The sequence below is a fragment of the Cynocephalus volans genome, chromosome 3 (assembly GCF_027409185.1).
Source record: "Cynocephalus volans isolate mCynVol1 chromosome 3, mCynVol1.pri, whole genome shotgun sequence".
NCBI lineage: Eukaryota > Metazoa > Chordata > Mammalia > Dermoptera > Cynocephalidae > Cynocephalus > Cynocephalus volans.
Window position 1 is genome coordinate 184,330,224 of NC_084462.1, and position 25,268 is coordinate 184,355,491.

Consider the following 25,268-nt stretch of genomic DNA (forward strand, 5'->3'; position numbering starts at 1 on the left):
ACTCTGGACTGACCTACACCCCCACTTAGTCTGCAGTATGGACACCGTGGGCAGACAGGATCCACCTCCAGGCAAGAGGCCCACTGGGGTACCCAGAGGACACAATGGTGGGCTGAGGCTCAGGACACCAGGAAGAGCTGCCATCAAAGACACTGCCAGTCCCCACCAGCATCCTCCTGCATCTGAGACCCATGCTCCTCCCATGAAGGCCACGCTAGGTGACCTCCACTTCGCCCACAAAACATTAAATACTGACTTCACTGGTGCCTTTGATAAGGACACGAGCGTTGGGAAGGCAAGGACTGGCACACTGCTCATGGCCACGCTTCACTGATAACGACCACTGGCAGAGGCAGGCTCCCAGTGAGCCTGTGCCCCAAGCATGCCAGCAGCCAGGTTATGTAGCCTGGCAGGTCAGGGACAAGCCTCACGCTCTACTAGAGGGACGGGGTGGTCAGCATGGTCACACAGAGCGCCCCCATCCAACCCTGCTGCAGCCCTGCTCCTCAAGTACCCAACACCCTCTGCCTGAGCTCACATAGCTCTGAGGCCTCCAGTTAGGCTGAACCCACATGGAGGGTGGCACAGAACCAAGACCCCAACCAACTGGACAGAAAGACAGCACCATGCACGCTCACGCAAGAGCACAGACCACCCCGTGGCCCCGCGAGGTTCAGAGGTAAACAGAGTCAGCTGATGGGAGACCCACTGAAGCAGGGGCCCATTATCTACTTTGTCTTTGGGGTATGTTTGGAAAACTCCGTAGTAAGAGGTAAGAGAGAAGGTACTCTCCACAGGGTGCACGGCCGAGGCTGGCACCCGCTCCCAAGCCCCAACCCCTCGGCAGGGGCTTGCTGGCACTAGCCCTCCTGTGTAGGCTATGTTCCCAACACGCAGGGGTGGCTTGGGGGTGCTACAGACTGAGTGTTTGTGTCTCCCCAAAATCTACATATTGAAATTCTAACCCTCAAGGTGCTGGTATTAGGAGGAGGGGCCTTTGGGACGCAATTAGGTCATGGGATAGAGCCCCAGTGATGAGATCAGTGCCCTTAAAAAAAGGGACCCCAGAGAGATTGGTCAGCCCTTCTGCCACATGAGGACACAGCAAAGAGGCACCGTCTGTGAACCAGGATGCCACCCTCCCCAGACACAAATCTGCCAGTGCCCTGATCTAGGACTTCCAGCCTCCAAAACTGTGAGAAATAAATTTCTGTTGTTTAAGCTGCCCAGTCTGTGGTATATTTGTTACAGCAGCCCAATCGGACTAAGACAGTGGGCTCAGAATTACTGTAGTAAGTTATTTTTTAACATCTTTATTGCAATATGATTGAAATACTGTAAAACTTACCCACTTAAAGTGTACAATTCAATGATTTTAGTATATTCACAGAGTTGTGCAATCACAATCTAGTACATTTTTCATCACACAAAAAAGCGCCCCAGTAGCACTTACTCCTACTCCACTCCCGAAAAAATGTTAAACTCTTGAGTTCAGCACTCACCATTAGCAGACTGAACAAATCACATGACTTAGACATGATTGCAATTTGTAAATATACAAAGACGTTATTAATAAATACAAATGCGTATAAAACCAATTTCTAGTTAACTAACCACAGCTTACTCTCCTTAGCTTCCTTCTCATAAGTGAATTCTGGAAGTAAACCTTACAACACATAGGCGCTCTCGACATTTTGACATCATGTGAAAATCAGGCCAGCCTTTCCATTGCAGCCAGAGTTGGATGGCCACTGTCCACAGCCTCGCGACAAGTCCTAATCAAAAGACAGAGACTCAGACCGAGTGGAGTCTATTCCAGACAGGCAAGGTGACTTTAACATTCACAAAATCAATGTGATTCACCACATTAAAAAAGGAAAGAGAAATCACTTCAATGCATACCAGGAATCACGTGATGAAATGCTACCATTCTTAATAATAGTGAAATACTGAGCGTTTTCACACTGAGGTCAGGAATAAGATAAGAAAATCCACTCTCACTCCTTCCGCACAATGCTGTACTAGAGAGTCTAGCGTCAGGGCACTTCGAAGTGCAATGAGGCACTGAAAATAAGTATAAAGACAGGAAAGGAAAAAGTAACAATGTCTATTCACAGACTGCATGACTGTTACATAGAAGAAAAGAATCTACAAATTATTAGGCTTAACAAGTAAATGTAGCAGGTCTCCACAATTTGATGTAAAGATTCAGCATATTCTAACCAAAATCTGGGCAGGTTTTCTTTTGGAAATCAACAAGCTGATTCTAAAATTTATTTTGAAATGCAAAGGGGCTAGAATAGCCAAGACAGGGGCCAGCCCGTGGCTCACTCGAGAGAGTGCGGTGCTGATGACACCAAGGCCACGGGTTCGGATCCCATATAGGGATGGCCGGTTCGCTCACTGGGTGAGCGTGGTGCTGACAACACCAAGTCTAGGGTTAAGATCCCCTTGCCGGTCATCTTTAAGAAAAAATAAAAAATAAATAATAAATAAAATAAAAAACAAGAATAGCCAAGACAATCTCAAAGAACAAAAGAGCTGGAAAACTTACTCTTCCAAACTTCAAGACTTACTCTAAAGGCACAGTAATCAAGACAATGTAGTACTGGCCTGAGGACAGATCAGCAGACTGACAGCAACTCAGAGATGCCATCTGTAGAGTCCCAACAAGTCTGCAAATGGACTATACACACATGGTCACTTGACTTAAGAAAAAGGGGCCAAAGCATTCCAGTGGGAAAAGACGGCCTTTTTGATAAACAGTGCTGGAAAAATTGGATATCCATATTGAAAAATGTAAACCTCAATCCTTACTTCATACCATACATGAAAAATTGATTAAGGTATATCTCAAATATAAATGTCAAATATAAAATAATAAAGCTTCCAGATGAAAGCATATAAGAGTACATTCAGGCCTTGAGGTAAATAAAAATTTCTTAAACAAGTCACAAAAAGCCCTAACCATAAAAACTGATATATTAGGCTGGCCACTTAGCTCTGATACATTTGGAGTTCATTAAAATTAAGAAATTTCTGTTCATCAAAAGACAACATTAGTAGAGGGAAAAGACAAGCTACAGACCTGAAAGAAAGAAAGAAAGGATTCAAAATACGTGTGTTAGTCCATCTCAGATGGACTTATAACACAGTACCTGAAACCTGGTAATGTATAAAGAAATAGAATTTATTTCTTACAGTTTTGGAGGCTGGCAAGTCCAAAATCCAGGGAACACATCTGGTGAGGGCCTTTTCCTGGTGGTGACTCGCTACAGTGCCACAGGGTGTCACATGGCAAGAGAATGGGCTGAGCAAGAGAGAGCTGAGCTGCTCACTTGCCTCCTTCTTTTTTTTTTTTTTTTTTTTTTTATCGTTTTTTCGTGACCGGCTCTCAGCCAGTGAGTGCACTGGTCATCCTTATATAGGATCCGAACCCGCGGCGGGAGCGTCGCCGCGCTCCCAGCGCAGCACTCTACCGAGTGCGCCACGGGCTCGGCCCATTGCCTCCTTCTAAAGCCATCAGAATCACGCCCTTTACTCCATGAATGGATCGATTCATTCACGAGGGCACAGTCCACACAATCTAAGCACCTCTTCAAGGCCCCAACTGTCAATTACCACAACAGGATTTCCCACCCTCTTAGCACTGTCGCAGTGGGGATTAAGTTTCTAATACATGAAACTTTGGGGAAAACATTCAGTGCATATCAATATGTAGATCCAACAAAGGACTCAAATGCAGAATATATAAAGAACTTCTACAAATCAATAAGAAAAAGATAACTCAATTAAAAAAAACAAACAAACATGCAAAAGACATGAGCAGGCACTTCACACACACAGGATGCCCGAATGTCCAGAAAGCATAAGCAAAGGTGGTCAGCACACTCACTCGGCAGGGAAAGCAGATTAAAATCAGTGAGCGCTCCACCTGCCACCAGAAAGACTAAAACCAGAAAGACTGGTAAACGACAGTACTGACAGCAACCGCACCAATGGAACTCTCACACGTTGTCGGCTGGTGAGAGGATGGGTTGGTACAACCACTCAGGAAAACATTTTGGCCCTCTCTGCTAATGATGAGCACACACATACCTGATGAGATACCAGAAATCTCATCGCAGGTATATTCCCAAGAGCGGCTGATGCTGCGCCCACCGTGGGGCCATGTGTGAGGACGCACACAGCAGCTTCACGTGAATAGCCAAAAGTGGAGACGTCCCAAATACGCATCAACAGTAAAAGCAGACAGATAAACTGTGGCATACTCAAGCAATAAAATACCACACAGCAATTAGGGAAAAAACCCAACACTACAGATACACTCAAAAAGTGTGCACTCCGGAATGGCTGACTCCCAGGACCCTGACATAAGGAATGCTGGCCAGGATGTGGAACAGAAGGAACCGTCATTCACTGCTGGCGGGGATGCAGAATGGTGCAGCCGCTCTGTGAAAGTCTGGTGGTTTTCTACAAAACCACACACACTCTTCCCATACAATTCAGCAGTGGCACTCCTCGGTATTTACCCAAAGGAGGGGAAAGGTTATATCCACAGAAAAACCTGCACATGAATGTTTATAGCAGCTTTGCTGATAACTGCCAAAACTTGGAAGCAACAACCAAGACGCCCTTCAGCAGGTGAATGGACAGATAAACTGCGGTGCATCCAGACAAGGGAATATCATTCAGTTCTAACAAGAAATGAGCTATCAAGCCATAAAAAGACACAGAGGAACCTTAAATGCATGTGACTAAGTGAAGAAGCCAAGCTGAAAAGCCTACATACTATCCAAGGGCACTTCAGAGAGCTCGTGGACAAACAGAATTGAAAAATAGTACGAATTTTTCCATGAACTTTTCGGATGATTCCAACTAAATGACATTCTGAAAAAGGCAAAACTAAGGTCAGTAAAAAGACCAGTGTTTGCAGGGGGTTGGGGGAAGAGAGGGATGAACAGGCAGAGCACACAGGATTCTTAGGGCAGTGACAGTTCTGTATGACACTGTAATGGTGGATACACATCTTTACACATGTGTCCAAACCCACACAAGAGTGAACCCTAATGTGCACTTTGGGTGCTTAATGACGTGTCAGTGTGGGTTCAAAGACAGTAACAAGTGTGTCACTGTGTGAGTGACGTTGACAGTGGGGGAGCTGTGCTCATGGGGGTAAGAGGTATAGGGGAATTCTCTGTACCTTCCTCTTAGTTTTGCTGTGAACCTAAAACTGCTCTAAAAAAATAGTCTTATAGAAAGTACATTCTGCATGATTCCAATTGTATGAGAAGAAAACTACACAAAACTAAATGATAGGGAGCTTTCTGAGGTAGCAGAAATATGCTATATCTTGATCTCTGCTGCATACCTTAATTCATATCAATTTATCAAGCAGTTCACTGAAGGCTAGTACATTTTACGCACTTTACTATAAATATGTCATAGCAGGAAAACAGACCAAAAGAATAGAAATTTCCCTGAGAAACACCTCCCAAATGATAGGGCTGACCAAGTCAATGGAAACAGCTCCAGCCCAGCACACTTCAGAACTCCAAAGACAAAGACATGACCCAAAAGGTCTGAGATTAAAAAAAGAGTGAGAGATCAAAACTCAGATGGCATTCAAGGTCTCTCGCTAACAGACCCTGAGCCAATATTCTCTGCTTTCCATGTGATGCACGTTTCAAACACCTAAACAAGCATCCCAGTGAAAGGAAAAATCCATGTTCAGATTAGCAGAGAGTCAAGAGTTTCTCTCCCCAGACTCTTTTTCTAAACACAACTTGAGAATGTGCCCAAAGAAACTAAAGATAAAATACACGAAAGAGCATGGCTTGGGCAAAAGCTGGTGAGGCGTGGACGGTCACTGCAGGCAGGAGGAACGGCCAGCTAGTTTACTTCCATCTTTCCTGTTGTCTAAGAAAGGCAATCAAGACTTAACAGCAACAGTAACAGTCTGAAGCTAAGTTCACAATTTCAAACAACCCAACAGGCTGGGGTGGGAGGTGGGAAGTGGACACAGGGCAAGCTCCTGGGGGATGACAGATTGAGTCCCTGCGGTCACTGGCAGAGCACAGCTTTGCTAATAAATCTAGGGGAACCACTGAGGGAACCATCATATGATGTAAAACTTCCAAACCAGAGGGGTGGGAGGATGAGGGGAAGAACACAGAATAATAAGGAAAATAAAAAGAAACATAAACCACGATTAAGTCAGCAAAAGGCAGTGAAGGTTTTTTAAAAGGAAGATAAATATTAAATAAAAGGCAGAAAGAGCCCATCAGAAATGCACCAATCATGAAGGGCCAAAATTCCCTCTCACCTCTCTAAAGAATGTCTGGAAAATATGCTAGGATCTGCCCTTCAGACGCCCTCCCAAAACTACACAAAATGGCAATAAGGAGATGAAGTCGGCGTAAACTCGCGAGGGCGAGGGGAAAGGAAACCGCGGCCAGCAGAAGAGGTGCCCCCAGTGGGGTGGAAGGCCAGGAGCAGGAACTTTTCCAACTCAATAACAGGACAAAAAACCTGATTAGAAACAGGCTGAGGATTTGAACAGACATTCCTTCAATTTGTTGTGAACTGGTACTTTCATAAAACACAACAAAAATATCACCACAGTGTCAAACTGCTATAAATGTGTTGCTTCCTACTCATCTCTACTGAGACCACTAACAAATGGTTGTGAGCCCAGCAAGGTCACGGCCTCACTCTGAGGGGCCCTGCAGAGGGTCTCTAAGGATGCCCAGGAGGCCACATGACTGGGGGACATGGATGAGGCAGGCATGAGGACAAGCCGAGAGACAGCAGCTGAGGCTGCTCTGCTCCCGTCCCTCATGCCAGCACCGCAACCCCACCTCCTGGAACCTGCCCGTGCTCGGCGGTCTCCGCAGTGGGAAATACCGTTCTGCAGGGTCTGTGCTCTTGACTCCTTGCCCAGGTTCACATGGAAGCCGCCACCCAGGGTGGGGGTTTTGCCAGCACCTAGAAACACAAAAAAAGACTGATTAGTCAAAACTCAGGAGAAGATCTGCACTTACAGCCTTCTTACACTTCCAGAAACACAAAGCGAAAACAAGACAGGGTGAGCGCTCACGGGGGGAAGCAGCAGCAGGTTGGCCCCTTCCCCATCGTCACTCACACTGACCGAAGGAACCCCCGTGGGGAAGCACCTCTCACTATGTCCCACCAAGGGGCCATGGCCTCAACAGGAAGCCGCAGAGGGTAGACCATGCCTGTGTGCATTTTCTAACCACGTTCCAAACACACCGCACATCCAGAGTGGACCGCTGTCACAGGGCTGCCAGGTGAGGCACAGCTCTGCCTAGAGAGTGCAGCAGGGTGTGCCTGCATGGTGTGTACCAGCCCCTCTGTGTCCCTCTTCACAGCTCTCCACTGTGCCCCAGGCCAACCGGTCCACAGACGTTATCTCTGTACAGTGGCCGTGTGTGAATATGTTCATCTCCCTGCTGGACTACACTCTCCTGGATAGGAGGGACCATGTCTTGTGTGGTCCTGGGGCTACTGCAGCCAGCCAGTCTGGCTGGGCCCTGGGCCCTGGTAGCCTTTGAAAATATCAGGTGATTGTTGAAGCTGATACCCATGGAGATTCATTACACTATAGTGTCTATTTTTATATGTGTTTGAAATTTTCCATAGTAAACACTTCTAAAAATTCTTTTTAAAAAAAGGAAAAAGAAAAAAGAAAACACAGACTGCTCACCAGACTTACAAACCCCACGAGCAAAGCCTGGACTTCAGAGGAGCACCATGCTGAAGTGGGGACCAGGCAACGTGAGCAAAGGTGCGAGCCAAAAGTGCCTCCCACCTGCAGGCACTGGCCCTCCATGGCCAGCACAGAGTACAGACACTGGAACTGGAGGCTTCTACAATTAGGGGCCACATACTCCCTCAGCCAAGCAGGAGGGGAGGGGAGCCTGCAGGGCCTGTCAGAGGGGCTTGGCAGGATGACGTGCAAATGCTGGGATCCTCGGAGGCCTTTGCCGAAGTCTGGGGAAAGCACGGGGTGGCCACCAGCCCAGACTGTTCCCAGCAAGCATGGCCTCCAGCTCATCTGTGCATGCAACCAAATCCCAAATACTAAAAAGATTCTTTCAAGACCTTGCAAAATTACTCTAAAGTTCAGCTGGAAGCAAAAAGGAATTAGAGTGGCCAAGAAAACTTTGAAAAGAGCAGTGAGTGGGCCTGGAGGGAAGCTCCAGCAACGAGGGGTGTGGGGATGGTCCAGAACTGAGAGTGGAGCAGGGAGCTGGCCTTGGCAGAAGGTGCTCAGCTCTCCCCCATCGCACAGCAGAAGCTGCGGGGTCTTCTTAGAGCTGAGGCCCAGAGCTGGCCCCGCATCTGTCTGCTGCCTGTTGGTGGTTAACACGGCCACAGGACCAGCCTGACTGATTCAGTGAGGGCACTAGGCATGGCAGGGAGGAGGGGGGATGGCAGGGGTGCTCTTGGCAGCTCTGGCTGTCACCGCTGGGGGCCGTGTATTGGTTTTCTATTGCTGTCATCACAAATTACCACAAACTTAGTGGCCTTCAGGGAGTTGGAGCCTGGCGTGCCCTGGTAGGGTCTGGAGAGGACCGGCAGGGACACACTGGGGTACTGGGGAGGGGGCAGGGCCCAGGGGAGACCGTCCAGCTCTGCTCCCTGGTCCACCTCATACAGGACCACCACCAAAGTATTAACTCTAAGTCCAGCAGAAATCCCACACAGGCCTCACTGGGTGAGATCATGGTGTTTGCATTTCCCACCCTCCTGTCAGGGTTCATTGTTTTGGGGGTGGTGGTTTTGCTAAGCTTTAGAATTCTTACATTTGAAATATTTTGGATAAAAGAAACCTGCTGAAGGAAACCACATCCTTCGCAGTCGCTCAGCCAGGACAGCCACCATAGCACACCTGTTTCCAGCACACAGTCCCAACACCAACTTTTATTTTAGAAAAATATAAAGAATCCGCCTTGTTGTTCTACTTAAAATGGATATGTGGTTTTAATAAATAATTCAAATAATATTACATTGGAAAAAGGACAAGGATCAAAGTATTAAAAAACCCTGAGGCCCCACCATCCAGGAGCAAGGGGCCCTGGGTGGCCCATCCCAGCCACTGTCCCTGCTGAGGTGGGGACAGAGGGCAGCCACGCGTGCTTCCAGCAGCACAAAGCCACAGCAGCGCTGCGTTACACAGAGCAGGGACCCCACTTATGGCTGAGTGTTCGATGCAATCCCCTCACTCCTCGACGCCCCCAGTCTGGCTCCCCCCAAGCACACCGCAAAGCCTCACAAGCTACCCCCACCTCCACACTCCACATCCCGCCTCTGCCCTCCTTCATCCTCCCCTTCCCCTCTAGGATCCCCCATGCCCCTCCTCGCAGTTCCAAGACCTCTAATTCCTGTCCCTGTGCTGTCCTTCCATCTCTCCCAACACCCCAGTCACCCTTCCTGGGTCCGCTCCAGCTACACCTGCTCTGGGAGCTGTCTCCTGACTTTTGCTCCCCCCCACACACAAACTCATCAGCCCATGCACACTCTCCCACATACACAAGCCCGCACACCACACACTCGCCCACCTGCCCTGTGCTCTCTCGCCCTCCCTGCTCATCACTTGCTCCCAGGTGATAAACCGCAGACGAAGTTCCCTGCTGCAAGAGGAGGAGTGCCTGTCAAAGCCTGCTGGCTGAACTGACACGGATTCTCTAACTCAACAAACACCATCCACAGGGGATCTGGTTACCAGAGATAAGGTCTGGAGGGCACGCGTGGATGTGTAAAAAGTGCATACTCAGCAAATCTCATTCTGCTAACTACCAGTGCAGAAGCAAGCCTCAGCACTATCTCCAGCCCACACTGCCAGTGCGCGAATTCTTGCCCTTCAGATGCCCTCTGCTTCTAAAATAACACTTGGTGTTTTCTACAACAAGTTTCTGTAACAAGAAATACAAGCTGAACAAACACCCAGAAGGTGCCCTACATTGTGGGGTCTGGCCGAGACCGCCCCCTCGTGGACAGCAGGGGAGGGACCGGCAATGTTACTCCAACTGAGAGAAGGGGCGCTTTGCGGAGCAGAAGGCAACAAGACCTGACCCAGAGACTGCAGAGCGTGTCACAGGCTGGCTACTCTGAGGTGCAGGGAAAGCTAGCAACACCACACACCCCGGACCAGAAAGAGAAAGGAGGAGCCCAGGAGGGCCGAAGGACCTCAGCATCGGGGCAAGACCTGTGCACAGCACTGACCCCATTTCACTAGATGCTTCCAACATGAGGAAGCAGCAACTTTTAATAATCGTGAGTTAATTTAATTTAATGTTGGGGTTTCTGTTGCTGCTGTGACACTGCTTTCAAGGAGAGACACCTGTAGAGGCCCTACTGGGCAGTGCAGGAAGGACAGGAATTCAGCCGGTCCTACAGTTGAGCTCGCTAAGGACCAATGCTCCCCCAGGAGGCTGGACAAGACAGCACGAGTCTCTGGGTGCTGAGGGCAAGGTCTGCGGAGAACCACAGAGGCAAGCAGCACAAAGGGCTGGGAACACTGCTGACAGATGAACAGCTGAACCATGGCAGCAGCCTCAGCCTCCATCGATGGGCCCCGCTACTGAAGGGCTTCTCACAGTGATGACAATTTCAGTACAGAAACACAGAGCGTGGAGCAGACAGGTGAACAAAAGGGCAGCCGACAGTCTCCCATCTCCCAGGCCTCGTGAGAGCTGCACCTTCAGCCTGGGCCTGGCCAGGACTTGGCAAGGCTGAGGGCCACAGACCAGAAGAGACCAGAACCCAGTGAGGCTCTCGCAGCAGATGGCAGCCAGAGGGCTGGATGGTCCCACCTTCTTTAGGGCTGAGGGAGCTCCCCACCTCCTGGGCCCCTCTCCCACCCCCAGAAGTGGTTAGTTACGTGGGGAGGGAGAGAGTCATCCATCACAAAGGGGCCCTGAGTACTTCAGTACTCATAACTGAAAACCCCAGCACTATGGACACCTTGACTTAAAGGGCTAAGTTTTTAGCCATGAAAAGTTTTAATTATGGGAACCATGGGAAATGTTCCTCACCCCCACCCTGTGAGTTCTGGTGACTCCGAGGTTCCTTGCTCCCAGCACAGGGGGAGGAAGGACCCCAGTTGCCTGGTATGGGAGCTCCCTCTGCTCCCAGGCTCTTGCCTCCCCGTCCCCTGCATCCTGGGGGAGTGACCACGATAGTTCCTGGGAGGGCAACAGGGGCATGTGTGGCATTGTACACCATCACCGCTGGCAGAAGACGACTCAGGGGACACAGGGCATGGGATGCTGCAATGTGCGCATGCTACAGGGAGGCCCTGCGTTGCCCCCATAATCCTTACACACGGGGTGGATGGGTGAGCCCAGGTGCCCCACAGAGCTGCAAGGCCTTCCTCAGGGCCCTGCTGAGGCCCTGGCCTCCCAGCTCCGCCCACCACCTTGCCATTCCAGCCACACTGGGCCTCCGTAGTCCTCAAACACCTGTCCCTTCACAGTCTGTGCCCTGAAGGCTCCCAGACACTACAGCACTGGTGTGGTTTTTGGTCAGGACCCCCTAGGGACTGTCCTTTTGCAAGACTCTGGCCACCCTGCCCTAACATCTTAGATACATATTGCAGAGAAAACTGCTCAGCTTAGTGTCCAGCTTTATTCTCAACTAACAGGCAAGAATGCTTAGGAAGGACAGTGGCCTTGGACCTGGAAAATGACAATTTACAGAGAGAAAGCTCAGCTTTCAAGATGAAGCTGCAGGCAGGGCCAGCAGTGAGGAGTGGCTGGGGGCCTCCCTGTGTGCCAGAAAACGGAGACGTTACCACCGTTTCCAGCCCAAGCGACCACCACTGTAGTGCAGAAGGGAGGACGCCAGGTGGGCACCTGGGAGATGAGGGGCTACCAGAGTAGCTGACACCCCCATACACACTCTCTGCTCAGTTGCGGTGTCCCCCAGGGACTAAGAACCCACAGCCCGCAGCACTTCCGCAGGGGCCATGACATTTGGTTGCTGGGGCTGCCTCTCTCTCCAGAGAGCAAGCACAGGCTGGAGAGGTGTTTCGGTGCCACTTAACAGTACCGCTCTGAGCTTCTGCTCAACACCCGTGTGACACATTTCCTGCCATGCACCTGTTCCATGCTGCCCTCCCTTCCACCCTGGGGACACAGTGAGCACAGCACACTGTCACCAAATCCCAGGGTGCACCTAGCACAGTGCCTTCATGGAAAACTCTGCTCCCATTTTTTTTGTTGTTGTTGTTATCATCATCCTAACAGGCATCAAAGTCTTAACAACATGTGACAGCCGCAAACAGTTTGCAGGATCCTCTGCCTTAGCAGTTCTAGGAAGACACCCTTGGGAGGTCCCCCATGGAGAACAAAGACACAGGCATGAAGCAGACAACGGAGAAAGAAGAGCGGGACAGAAAGCTCAGTGAACCCAAACCAGTTCTTTGGAAAGATCAATAAAACTGATCAACTTCTAGCAAGTGGGACCAAGGCAAAGAGAGAAGACACGTAACACCAACATCTGAAAGGAAAAGGGATGTCACTAGAGACCCCACAGACATCAAAAGCATAAGGGAATGCTATAAACAGCTCTGCATGCATATATTCAACTGGTCAAATAGACCACAAACTACCAAAACTCATCCAAGGTGAAACAGATCATCTAAAATACATCTATGAACCACATTGTATATTGACAAAATAAAATAAAACTAAAAACAAATAAATAAATAAATAAATTTCAAAAGTAAAATAAAATATAATAAAATAATAATAAAAAATAAAATAAAATACAACTATGACCTCCAGTATTAAAGAAGCTGAAGCCATAATTAAAACCCTGCCAAAAAAGAAACGTCCAGGCCCAGACAGCCATACTGATGAATTCTACCAAACATTTAAGGAAGAAATAACGTCAATTCTACACAATCCCTTCCAGAAAATAAAAGAGGAGGGGACATTCTCCAGCCCATTCCATGAGGTGCATGACCTTGATATCAAAGACATACAAAAACATTACAAGAAAACTACAGACCAACATCCTACATGAACATTAACAAAAATCCTCAACAAAATATTAGCAAATCTAATCCAGCAACACACATAAAGAATAATATCCCATGACCAAGTGGGTTTACCCCAGGAATGCAGGGCAGCTTCAACATTTTAAAATCAGCCACACGGGGAGACATCCTGCAGGGGAAGGGGAAGCTCTGCAGAGACCACACGCTCTGTGGTGCCTCAGCACATCCCAGCAGCCCAGGCCAGAGCGCAGGGAACAGGGAGTCACTGAGGTAGCCATACCAAATTGGCAACCACAGCAACATCTTAGTCAGTAAATAGTGTCAAACCTGTGGACTGTGAAACCCCCTGCCACAATGAATAAACATCAAAGAAAAGATACCAGAAATACGAAAAATCAAGAAAGTACACCACCAAAAGATAATAAATCTCAAGCTCTAGATCCTATAAAACAAGAAGCCCTTGAAATGACTGACAAGGAATTTCGAGTGATAATTCTAAGGAAACTGAATGAGATACAAGAAAACTCAGCTAGACATCATGATGAAACGAGGAAAAGTATACGGGACCTGAAAGAGGAAATGTACAAGGAAATCAATGCCCTGAAAAAAAATGTAGCAGAACTTGCTGAACTGAAGAAGTTATTCAGTGAAATAAAAAACACAACGGAGAGTTTAACCAACAGGCTTGTGGAAGTTGAAGAGAGAACGTCTGAACTTGAAGAAGGGCTGTTTGAAATAACACAAGCAGACAAAAAGAAAGAAAAAAGAATCAAAGACATTGAAGAAAATCTGAGAGAGATATCAGACAACATTAAGCGCTCAAATATCCGAGTCATGGGTATTCCAGAAGGGGAGGAAAAAGGAGATTGCATTGAAAACATATTCAACAAAATAGTGGCAGAAAACTTCCCAGGTATAGGAAAAAATCACAGATCTTCAGATCCAGGAAGTTCAATGATCTCCAAACGTATTCAACCCAGAAAGGTCTTCTCCAAGACATGTTATAGTCAAATTGGCAAAACTCAAAGACAAAGAGAGAATCTTAAAAGCTGCAAGAGAGAAGCGTCAAATCACCTATAAGGGAGCCCCAATCAGGCTAACATCAGACTTTTCATCACAAACCCTAAAAGCTAGAAAGGAATGGGATGATATATTCAAAATACTAAAAGACAGAGATTGTCAGCCAAGAATACTCTACCCTGCAAGGCTATCCTTCCGAAATGAAGGGCAAATAGTATATTTCTCAGACAAACAAAAACTGCGGGAGTTCACCACCACATGACCACCCTTACAAGAAATTCTCAAGGGAGTACTGGGTTTGGTTCCTGAAAAATAACTACCACTGCTATAAAAACCAAGAAAAATCAAAACCCACTAGTATAATAAAAATGGCATTCATGAAGAGAAAACAAACAAACAAAAACGCTATCTACAACCTAAGGAACCAACAAACACAGAAAACAAACAGTAAATCAGAAAGCAAGGAACAAAAGACACCTAAGACAACCAAACAACAATCAAAAAAATGCTAGGAATAAATCAACACTATTCAATAACAACTCTTAATGTAAAAGGCTTAAATTCCCCAATCGAAAGACACAGACTGGCTGACTGGATTAAAAAGGAGGACCCAACTATATGCTGACTTCAAGAGACCCACGTCACCCATAAAGACTCACATAGACTAAGAGTGAAAGGATGGAAAAAGATTTACCATGCAAACAGAAAAGAAAAACGAGCTGGAGTAGCTATTCTTATATCTGACAAAGTAGACTTTAAACTAAAAACCATAAAAAGAGACAATGAGGGACACTACGTAATGATAAAAGGACTGATCCATCAAGAAGACATAACAATCATAAATATGTACGCACCCAATGTTGGAGCAGCCAGATTTATAAAGCAAACTCTATTAGACCTAAAGAAGGAAATAGACACTAATACCATAATAGCAGGGGACCTGAACACCCCACTGTCAATATTGGACAGATCATCTAGGCAAAGAATCAGCAGAGAAACACAAGATCTAAACAATACTCTAGACCAATTGGACTTGGCAGATATCTACAGAACATTCCATCCAACAACCTCAGAATATTCATTCTTCTCATCAGCACATGGATCATTCTCCAGGATAGATCACATATTAGGTCACAAATCAAGTCTCAACAAATTCAAAAACTTGGAATTATCCCATGTATTTTCTCAGACCATAATGGATTAAAACTAGAAATTAATAACAAACGAAATTCTGGAAACTATACAAACACATGGAAATTAAACAGCATTCTACTTAATGACATATGGGTCCAAGAAGAAATCAAGCAGGAAATCAAAAAATTTATTGAAACTAATGAAAATAATGATACATCATACCAAAACCTGTGGGATACTGCAAAAGCAGTATTAAGGGGGAAATTTATTGCATTAAATGCTCACCTCAGAAGAATGGAAAGATGGCAAGTGAACAACCTAACACTTCACCTTAAAGAACTAGAAAAACAAGAACAATCCAAACCTAAAGTTAGCAGAAGGAAAGAAATCATTAAGATCAGAGCAGAACTTAATGAAATTGAAACCCAAAAAACAATACAAAAGATCAATGAATCGAAAAGTTGGTTTTTTGAAAAGATAAATAAAATTGACAAACCATTAGCATGGCTAACAAAAAAAAGAAGAGAGAAGATTCAAATAACAAAAATTAGAAATGAAAAAGGTGATATTACAACTGATTCATCTGAAATACAAGGAATCATTCGAGACTACTATAAACAACTATACGCCAACAAGTTTGAAAATCTGGAGGAAATGGATAAATTTCTGGACACACACAAGCTCCCAAAACTGAGCCATGAAGACATAGAAAATCTGAACAGACCAATAACAATAAAGGAGATTGAAGCTGTTATCAGAAAGCTCCCAACAAAGAAAAGCCCAGGACCAGATGGATTCACAGCAGAATTTTACCAAACATTCAAAGAGGAATTGACACCGATTCTTTACAAACTACTCCAAAAGATTGAAACAGACGCAAATCTCCCGAACTCTTTCTTTGAAGCAAACATCATCCTGATACCAAAACCAGGTAAAGATATAACCAAAAAAGAAAACTACAGGCCGATATCCTTGATGAATATAGATGCAAAAATCCTCAATAAAATACTAGCAAACAGAATACAGCAACACATACATAAAATTATTCACCATGATCAAGTGGGATTCATCCCAGGGATGCAAGTTTGGTTCAACATACGCAAATCAATAAATGTGATACACCATATTAATAAAGTCAGACACAAGGACCATATGATCATCTCTATAGATGCTACAAAAGCATTTGATAAAATTCAGCACTCCTTCATGACAAAGACCCTCTATAAGGTAGGTATAGATGGAAATTATCGCAACATAATTAAAGCCGTATATGACAAACCCACTGCCAATATCATCCTGAATGGGGAAAAGCTGAAATCTTTTCCTTTAAGAACAGGAACTAGACAAGGATGCCCACTCTCACCACTCCTATTCAACATAGTGTTGGAAGTACTAGCCAGAGCAATCAGAGAAGAGAAGGAAATAAAGGGCATCCAGATTGGAAAAGATGAAGTCAAACTGTCCCTGTTTGCAGATGACATGATCCTATATATTGAACAGCCTAAAGCCTCTACAAAAAAACTCTTGAAGGTGATAAATGATTTCAGCACAGTAGCAGGATACAAAATCAACACACAAAAATCAGTAGCATTCCTTTTCTCCAATAGTGAACATGCAGAAAGAGAAATCAAGAGAGCCTGCCCATTTACAATAGCCACCAAAAAATTAAAATACTTAGGAATTGAGTTAACCAAGGAGGTGAAAAATCTCTATAACGAGAACTACAAACCACTGCTGAGAGAAATCAGAGAGGATACAAGAAGATGGAAAGATATCCCATGCTCTTGGATTGGAAGAATCAACATAGTGAAAATGTCCATACTACCCAAAGTGATATACAAATTCAATGCAATCCCCATCAAAATTCCAATGTCATTTTTCTCAGAAATGGAAAGAACTATCCAGACATTTATATGGAATAACAAAAGACCACGCATAGCCAAAGCAACACTGAGCCAAAAAAATAAAGCTGGAGGCATAACACTACCTGACTTTAAACTATACTACAAAGCTATAATAACCAAAACAGTATGGTACTGGCATAAAAACAGACACACTGATCAATGGAATAGAATACAGAATCCAGAAATCAACCCACACACCTACAGCCATCTGATCTTTGACAAAGGTACTAAGCCTATACACTGGGGAAGAGACTGCCTCTTTAGCAAATGGTGCTGGGAGAACTGGATATCCATATGCAGGAGAATGAAACTAGACCCATACCTTTCACCATACACTAAAGTCAACTCAAAATGGATTAAAGAATTAAATATACACCCTGAAACAATAAAACTTCTTAAAGAAAACATAGGAGAAACACTTCAGGAAATAGGACTGGACACAGACCTCATGAATATGACCCCCAAAGCACGGGCAACCAAAGGAAAAATAAACAAATGGGATTATATCAAACTAAAGAGCTTCTGCACAGCAAAAGAAACAATTAACAGAGTTAAAAGACAACCAACAGAGTGGGAGAAAATATTTGCAAAATATACATCTGACAAAGGATTAATATCCAGAATATACAAGGAACGCAAACAATTTTACAAGAAAAAAACAAGCAACCCAATTAAAAATGGGCAAAAGAGCTAAGTAGGCATTTCTCTAAGGAAGATATACAAATGGCCAACAGACATATGAAAAAATGCTCAACATCACTCAGCATCCGGGAAATGCAAATCAAAACTACACTGAGATACCATCTCACCCCAGTTAGGATGGCTAAAATCCAAAAGACTCTGAACGATAAATGCTGGCGAGGTTGCGGAGAAAAAGGAACTCTCATCCATTGTTGGTGGGACTGCAAAATGGTGCAGCCTCTATGGAAAATGGTATGGAGGTTCCTCAAACAATTGCAGATAGATCTGCCATATGACCCAGTATCCCACTGTTGGGAATATAGCCAGAGGAATGGAAATCATCAAGTCGAAGGTATACCTGTTCCCCAATGCTCATTGCAGCACTCTTTACAATAGCCAAGAGTTGGAACCAGCCCAAATGTCCATCATCGGATGAGTGGATACGGAAAATGTGGTACATCTACACAATGGAATACTACTCAGCTATAAAAATGAATGAAATACTGCCATTTGCAACAACATGGATGGACCTTAAGAGAATTATATTAAGTGAAACAAGTCAGGCACAGAAAGAGAAATAACACATGTTCTCACTTATTGGTGGGAGCTAAAAATAAATAAATAAATTCACACACACACACACACACACACACACACACACACACACACACAAAACCAGGCGGGGGGGGGAAGAAGACATAACAACTACAATTCCTTGAAGTTGATACGACAAGCAAACAGAAAGGACATTGTCGGGAGGGAGGGGGGAGAGGGAGGAGGGAGGGAGGTATCGGTAATGGGCCACAATAATCAACCACATTGTATATCAATAAAATAAAATTAAGAAATAAATAAATAAAAGAAAATAAAAATAAATAAATAAAATAAAATCAGCCACATGGACAGACTACAGAAGAAAAACACACGATCATAGCAGTTGATACAGAAAAAGCATCCGACAAAATTCAACATCCATTCATGATAAAAACTCTCAGCAAACTAGGAGGAGAAAGGGAACTTCCTCAACTTTATTGATAAAGTGCAGGTACCACAAAACCTACTACTGACAACAAACTGAATGGTAAGAGACGGAATGCTCCTCTCTAAGATAGGATACAAGGCAAAAGAGCCTGTTGTAAGCCAAAAAGAGGAAGGAAAGGAAGAACTAAAACAGCTCCTATTTACAGACAACATGATTGTCTGCGTAGAAAATCTCAGGGAGCCTCTAAAAGTCTCCTAGAACTAACAAGTGTGGCAAGGCCCCAGGAAACAGGCCAACACACAGAAATAATTCTAAATACTGGCAACAAACAAGTGAGAACTGAATTTAAAAAATATATATCATTTACAATATCTCCAAATAGATCTTAGGTATACATCTAAAAAATGTACAGGAGCTGTATGCTGAAAACTACAAAACACTGATGGAATATGTTGAAGAAAACCTAAATGAATGGAGAGACATATTGTGCTCAAGAACTGGAAGGTTCATGATAGAGTTTGGATGTGTTGTCTCCCCAAAACTCATGTGGAAATTTGATCCCCAATGTGACAGTGTTGAAAACTGATTGAGTCATGGGGGCAGATCCCTCATGAATGGATTAATGCTCTCCCTAAGTGGGGGGATTAATGAGTGAGTTCTCACTCTATTAGTTCCCACAAGAGCTCGTTGTTTAAAAGACCCTGGCACCTCTCACCTCTCTCTCTCTCTTGCTTCCTCTCACCACGTGATCTGCTTGTACCTACTGGCTGCCTGGTGCTTCCCATCATGAGTAGAAGCAGCCTGAGGCCTGTGCCAGATGCTGCTGTCCCAGAATCATCAGCCAAATAAACCTCTGTTCTTTATAAATTACCCAGTCTCAGGTATTTCTGTTATAACAACACAAAATGGTCTAAGACAGCTCAATATAGTAAAAATGTCAAATCACCATAAATTTTATCAAGAGACTTAGTGCAATTCCAACCAAAACCTGAGCAGGATTTTTGTAAACATACAAAACTGACTCTACAAATAAAAGGAAAGGGAAAGTAAATACAACAGCTATAAAAATTTTGGAAAGGAGGTACAAAGTTGGAGGACTGAAAATGTCTAATTTCAAGACAATATAAAATGTTTAGTAAACAAGACAATGTAATTTTGACAAAGGAAATGGCACCCCGATCAACGGAACAGAAGAGGGGGCCCAGAAACAAACCCACACAGATACTGCCCAGTGATCTTGGCCAAAGAAGTATGGGTGATTTAGTGGAGAAAGGGCAGTCTTTCAGCAAATGCTGAAACAGCTGGACATCCACTTGCACAAAAATGAACCTCAGCCTACACATCACACCTTACACAAAACTTAAAACGGGTCACAGATCTAAAATATATAAAAAAAAAAAAAGTTTAGAAAAATGTCACAGCTTAGGGTTAGGCAAAGATTTCTTAGACATGACACCAAAAATATGATCGATGAAAGAAAAAAAAAGTATGATCAAGGAAAGAAAAAAAATCTAAGGAAGAAAACTATAGTGCATCAAATGTAAAACTTTTAGTCAAAATTAAAAGCTTCTGCTCTGCAAATCACACACACAACAAAGGACTTGTAACTAGAATACATAAAGAACTCTCAAAACTCAACAGTGAGAAAGCCACCCAAATGAAACACTAGCAAAACATTCAGAGATGACAAATAAGCACATCAAAAGGTGTTTAACATCACTAGCCACTAGGGAAATGCAAATTAACACCAAGATGAGATACCACACACCTATCAGAATGAATAAATAAAAAACACTCACAGGGGCCCAGGAGCGTGGTGCTGGTAACACCAAAGTCCAGGGTTCGATACCTGCACCCGCCAGCCGCCAAAAAATTTTTAAAAACGAAAAACCACACTGACAACACCAAGGTGCGGGTGAAGATGTGGAGCGACTGGTGAGAATGCAAAATGGCACAGCCACACTGTAGCCCAGTGTGAGGACACAGAGCGACGCCGGGCTCAGCGATCCCACTCCTGGACAGCCTCCCGAGAAGTGAAAACTTCCGCTCACTCCAGAGCGCAGACGGGAATGCTCTGAGCAGCTGTTACCAGGCACCTGCACCTGGCGACCATCTAACGTCCTTCCACAAACCGCGGTCCACCCCGAGCCCGGAGGAGCACTCAGCTTAAAAACGATGCCACCGCGGCCGTCCGCAGCGACCCGCCGAGCCTGCGGGGCGTCGGGCTGGGTGGAGAGGCCCGTCTGCAGCAGTCACAGAAGACCCGGCTCCATTTCGCGGCGCGGGGACCGTGGAGGAATCTGTGTTTGCGAGGCGGGGTGGGGAAAGGGTGACCACAAAGGGACAAGTCGAGGGACTTCTGCGGGCTGGCGGACCTCCCTTCTGCCCGCTGCCGGATGCACACAACCGCCCGCAGAGCGCGGCCGCGCCGTCGGAGAGGGGACACCGCCGCCCGCCCGCCGCCTCAGCCCCCGGCCGGCGCGCCCGCCCGCCCGGACGCACCGTCGAGCGACACGAACTGGCCCACGGCCGAGGAGCCGCCGCCGCTGTTCTCCACGAACTGCACCTCCGACACGATGATGTTGTCCTCGAGCACCGAGCCGCAGCCGGTGCACACGGCGTCGCCGCGCGCCGCGTCCAGCTCGATGTCGGTGCCGCCGCAGCCGCGGCACACGCGGCCCGTCATGCCGGCGGCGGGGCCCGCGGCCCGACCTGTCGCTGCCCGCCGCCCAGGTCCCGGCCCCGCCGCCCCGGCCCGGCCCGCCGCTCTCGCGAGGCCGCCGCCGCCGACGACGACGACAACGATTCGCAGCGGCAGATTCGCCACGCGCGCCCGGCCGCGCCGCCCACAACGGCAGCGCCCGCGGAGCCGGGACAGGCACCGGGTCGCGGCGGGGACGCGAGGACTCGAACCGGCGACCTCCGGGCCCGGCGCGGCGGCCGGGTCTCCACACAGCGAACCAGCAGGCCCCGGGCGGCGCGGAGCGGCGGGGCGGGGCCTTGTGGTGAGCGATGGGTGCCTGGAGCTGGGAACGGGGTCCGGAGGCGGGGCCTGGAGTGGTGGGCCGGCCTTGTGGTGAGCGACGTCTGGGACGGGCGCCCGGAGCTGGGGGCGGGGCCTGGAGTGGTGGGCCGGCCTTGTGGTGAGCGACGTCTGGGACGGGCGCCCGGAGCTGGGGGCGGGGCCTGGAGTGGTGGGCCGGGCCTTGTGGTGAGCGACGTCTGGGACGAGCGCCCGGAGCTGGGGGCGGGGACTGGGGCGGGACTGGAGTGGTGGGCGGGGCCTTAAGGTGAGCACCGCCTGGGGTGGGCGCCCGGAGCTGGGGGCGTGGTCTTGGGTTCGGGCGCGGCCTGAGATTGGCGACTGTAGCTATGGGCGGGGATAGGGCGGGACCTTGGGTGGCGGGCGCGGCCTGGACCCGGAACTCGGCGCTGTGGACTGGGCCGGGGGCGGGGCCGGGGGCGGGGAGCTGAGCGGACGGACCCAGCCGCCCAAGGCCTGGGTGAAGACCGCAGCCCCGGGTGGCACGTCCCCCGGCCCTCCGCACTCCGGAGCCTCCCCAGGCAGCGCCCTGCCCCCTCGTCGTCCCCACTTTGTGACAGCTACCTGTGGCCTCCGTGGTTGCCCGTCACGTCCCGCGAGCCCCGCCTAGAGCGGAACCTGCGAGCGAGCGGGGACCCCGGCCGCGCGCGCCTTCAGACGTCGGTCCGTTCTGGCACAGTCGCCGCAGCACCGCGACATCCCTGGACATAGCCTAAAATGCGCAAGTGCACGTGTGGGAAGGCTCTAAACCTGGACTGTAGAAGATGACAGGCGCGGAGACCAAGTCAGAAAAACGCCCCTTCCCGGGTGCAAGCAGAGCTGTGAATACGTTAATGCCTCACGAGTCAGTATGTAAAATCGACGTAATCCCAACCGAAATGTCAACGGGATTTTTCAAAGAACTTGATAAAATGATCCTAAAGTGATCTGGAAGAGGGCTGGCCAGTTAGCTCAGCTGGTCAGAGCGTGGTGCTGATAACAACACCAGGGTCCAGGGTTCAATCCTGTACCAGCCAGCTGCCAAAAACAAAGAATTTAGGTGAAAAGCTTTAATTAGTGGCTTTTCTTCTATTTTATTTTTAAATAAAATATTTCAAGCATACCTAAAAATAGACAGAAAATAGAAAAAGACTGAAGGAACTCAGCCACAACAAAGTGTAGCATTTTTCTATATTTGCTCTTTGGTTCAGATTTTCGTATTGGAGGTTTTTTGTTTTATTTTGGGGTTTTTTTGTTTTGTTTTGTTTTTTGTCTAGAGTTACTAGAATACAGCTCCTGAATCTTCAAAGAATCAATTTCCCTCCCTCTCTGCCCAAAGGTGACCATTACCTTACCCTGGGGTATTAGCCCCTTTCTGTTGCTTATAACAAAATACTTGGAACTGGATAATTTACTTAAAAAGTGAAATTTATTGTTATAGTTTCTGAGGCTGGGAAATCCAAAGTCCAGGGAACACATCTGGTGAGAGCCTTGGTGGTGGCAACAGTGGTGGCAGGGTATCACATTGCCAAAATGGTGGAACAGAGACAGCAGAGACTAATCTCATTCACTCTCTTTTAAAGCCCCCCAAACCCCCCATGAACACCATTTTTAATCCATTCGCTAGGCATGGTCCTACAATCTAATCACCTCTTTAAGGTCCCACCTTTCAATTACCGTAATAGGATTTCCCACCCTCTTAATACTGTCACGGTATTAAGAATTAAGCCTCAATGAGGAGGGAGGGCATCCAATCCACAGCATTTTGCCTCAGACCCCCCAAACTCACGTCCTTTTCACACACAAATACATTCATTTCATCTCCAATGTCTTAACTTGTTTCAACTCAAAAGTCCAAAGTTCAAAGTGAATTCAAAACTAGTTATCTACTGCCAAGACACAATGGTGGGACAAGCATAGGGCACACCTGGTGATCATCAATGCCAAACAGGTTTTCATACTGTTCATAAACAATGTACATTGTTGTTTTGCACGTTTTAAACTTGTGCATAAATGACTTTATACCTAACCTACCACTTGCTCTTTTCTCTCACTAATGTTTCTGGGATTTATTTACATTGACACATTCCTTTTTGTTAAAAGAACAGAACATTATTTATGCATCTTCTGCTAAGGAAACTGAGGCTGCAGCAGCAAACATTTCTATCTATGTGCCTCTGTGTGTAGGTGGACATTTCTCTAGGAGAAAGCCCAGGAGTGCCACTGCTGGGTGCAGGGTACTTATATCTTCAACTTTACTAAATATTGCCAAATTGATCTCAAAAACTGTATGACATTGCAGTCCCATAGTCCAAAATTGCTCCATATTTTGGCCAATTCTTGGTGTATTAGTTGTCTATAACTGCAAAACAAATTACCCCAGAACTTAGCAGCTTAAAGCAACAAACATTTATGATCTCGCAGAGTTTCTGAGGGTCAGGGGTCGGGGAGAGGCCCAGCTGGTTGATTCTAGCTTAGGGGCTCTTGGGAGGCTGTAGTCATCTGAAGACGTAGATGGAACCGGAGAAGCCACTCTTACGCCCATCCCATGGCTGGTGGTGGGAGGCCTCCAGTCCTCACAGTGTGGGCCTCTACACAGGGCTGCTTGAGCGTCCTCCAGACATGGCACTGGCTTCCCCCAGAGCCAGGGAGCCACAGTGCCTTCTATGGCCTCCATCCCCTCTTTCCCACCACATTATCTGTGAGAAGCAAGGAATTTGGCTGCATTCTCTTTGTGCCCAAAAGTATTATGGAATGTGAAACTTAAAGGTGCTGACCCAGAGTATTTGATGCAAGAAATTTCTAAGCAGCAAAGCATTCAGGAAGCTGCATGGATACTTGCAACAGCCTGTGCTGAGTTATGGCAGAAAAGGCGTGATGTAAAGCCAGAATTTATAATTCAAAAGAAAGCAGGGGGTAAAAAGTTGGAAAACTTTCAGCCTGGTCACAAAAGCAAAGGTATGGCCCAGGGGCCTTTTGTTAAGGAGATGAGTAAAGAAGAAAGGGATTATTAAAAGAAGGGGGAAAAGGCTTTAAAGGCATTTCAGAGATCTTGGAGGCTGTGTCTTCCATAACAGGCCCTCAGTCCTAGGGAGACAGAATGGTCATGGGGAATGTCTTAATCTGTTTCGGTTGCTTATAACAAAACAACTGGAACCAGGTAATTTTATAAGAAAATGAAATTTATTGCTTATAGTTTCAGAGGCTGAGAAGTCCAAAGTCCAAGGAACACATGTGGTGAGGGTCTTCTTTGGTGGTGGCTTTACAGCAACACAGGGGTCTCACATGGCAGAAAATGGTGGAACAGAGAGAGAGGGTGGGGGAAGTGCCAGGGTCCTTTAAACAACCAGCTCTTGAGAAGTAATAGAGTGAGAACTCACTCACTACCCTGCCACCAGGGTATTACATGTATTCATGAGGGATCTGCCCGTCATGACCCAAACCACTTCCAACATTGCCAAACTGGGGGCCAAATTTCGACGTGAACTTTGGGAGGGA

General features: G+C 46.7%; 1 protein-coding gene across 4 annotated transcripts in view; it reads right to left on the minus strand.

The window, feature by feature from the left end:
* BRF1 (BRF1 RNA polymerase III transcription initiation factor subunit) overlaps nt 1-21,486 on the minus strand; it is a 73,866-nt gene extending 52,380 nt beyond the window's left edge. For all 4 annotated transcript variants that reach the window (XM_063090539.1, XM_063090541.1, XM_063090538.1 and 1 more), the window contains exons 1-2: nt 21,251-21,486; nt 6,907-6,987 (exon numbers count right to left, since the gene is read on the minus strand). In XM_063090539.1, coding sequence (XP_062946609.1) covers nt 6,907-6,987; nt 21,251-21,434 — 265 coding nt within the window. In that variant the 5' untranslated portion in view covers nt 21,435-21,486. The remainder of the gene's footprint in view (nt 1-6,906; nt 6,988-21,250) is intronic.
* Nucleotides 21,487-25,268: the final 3,782 nt, after the last annotated feature.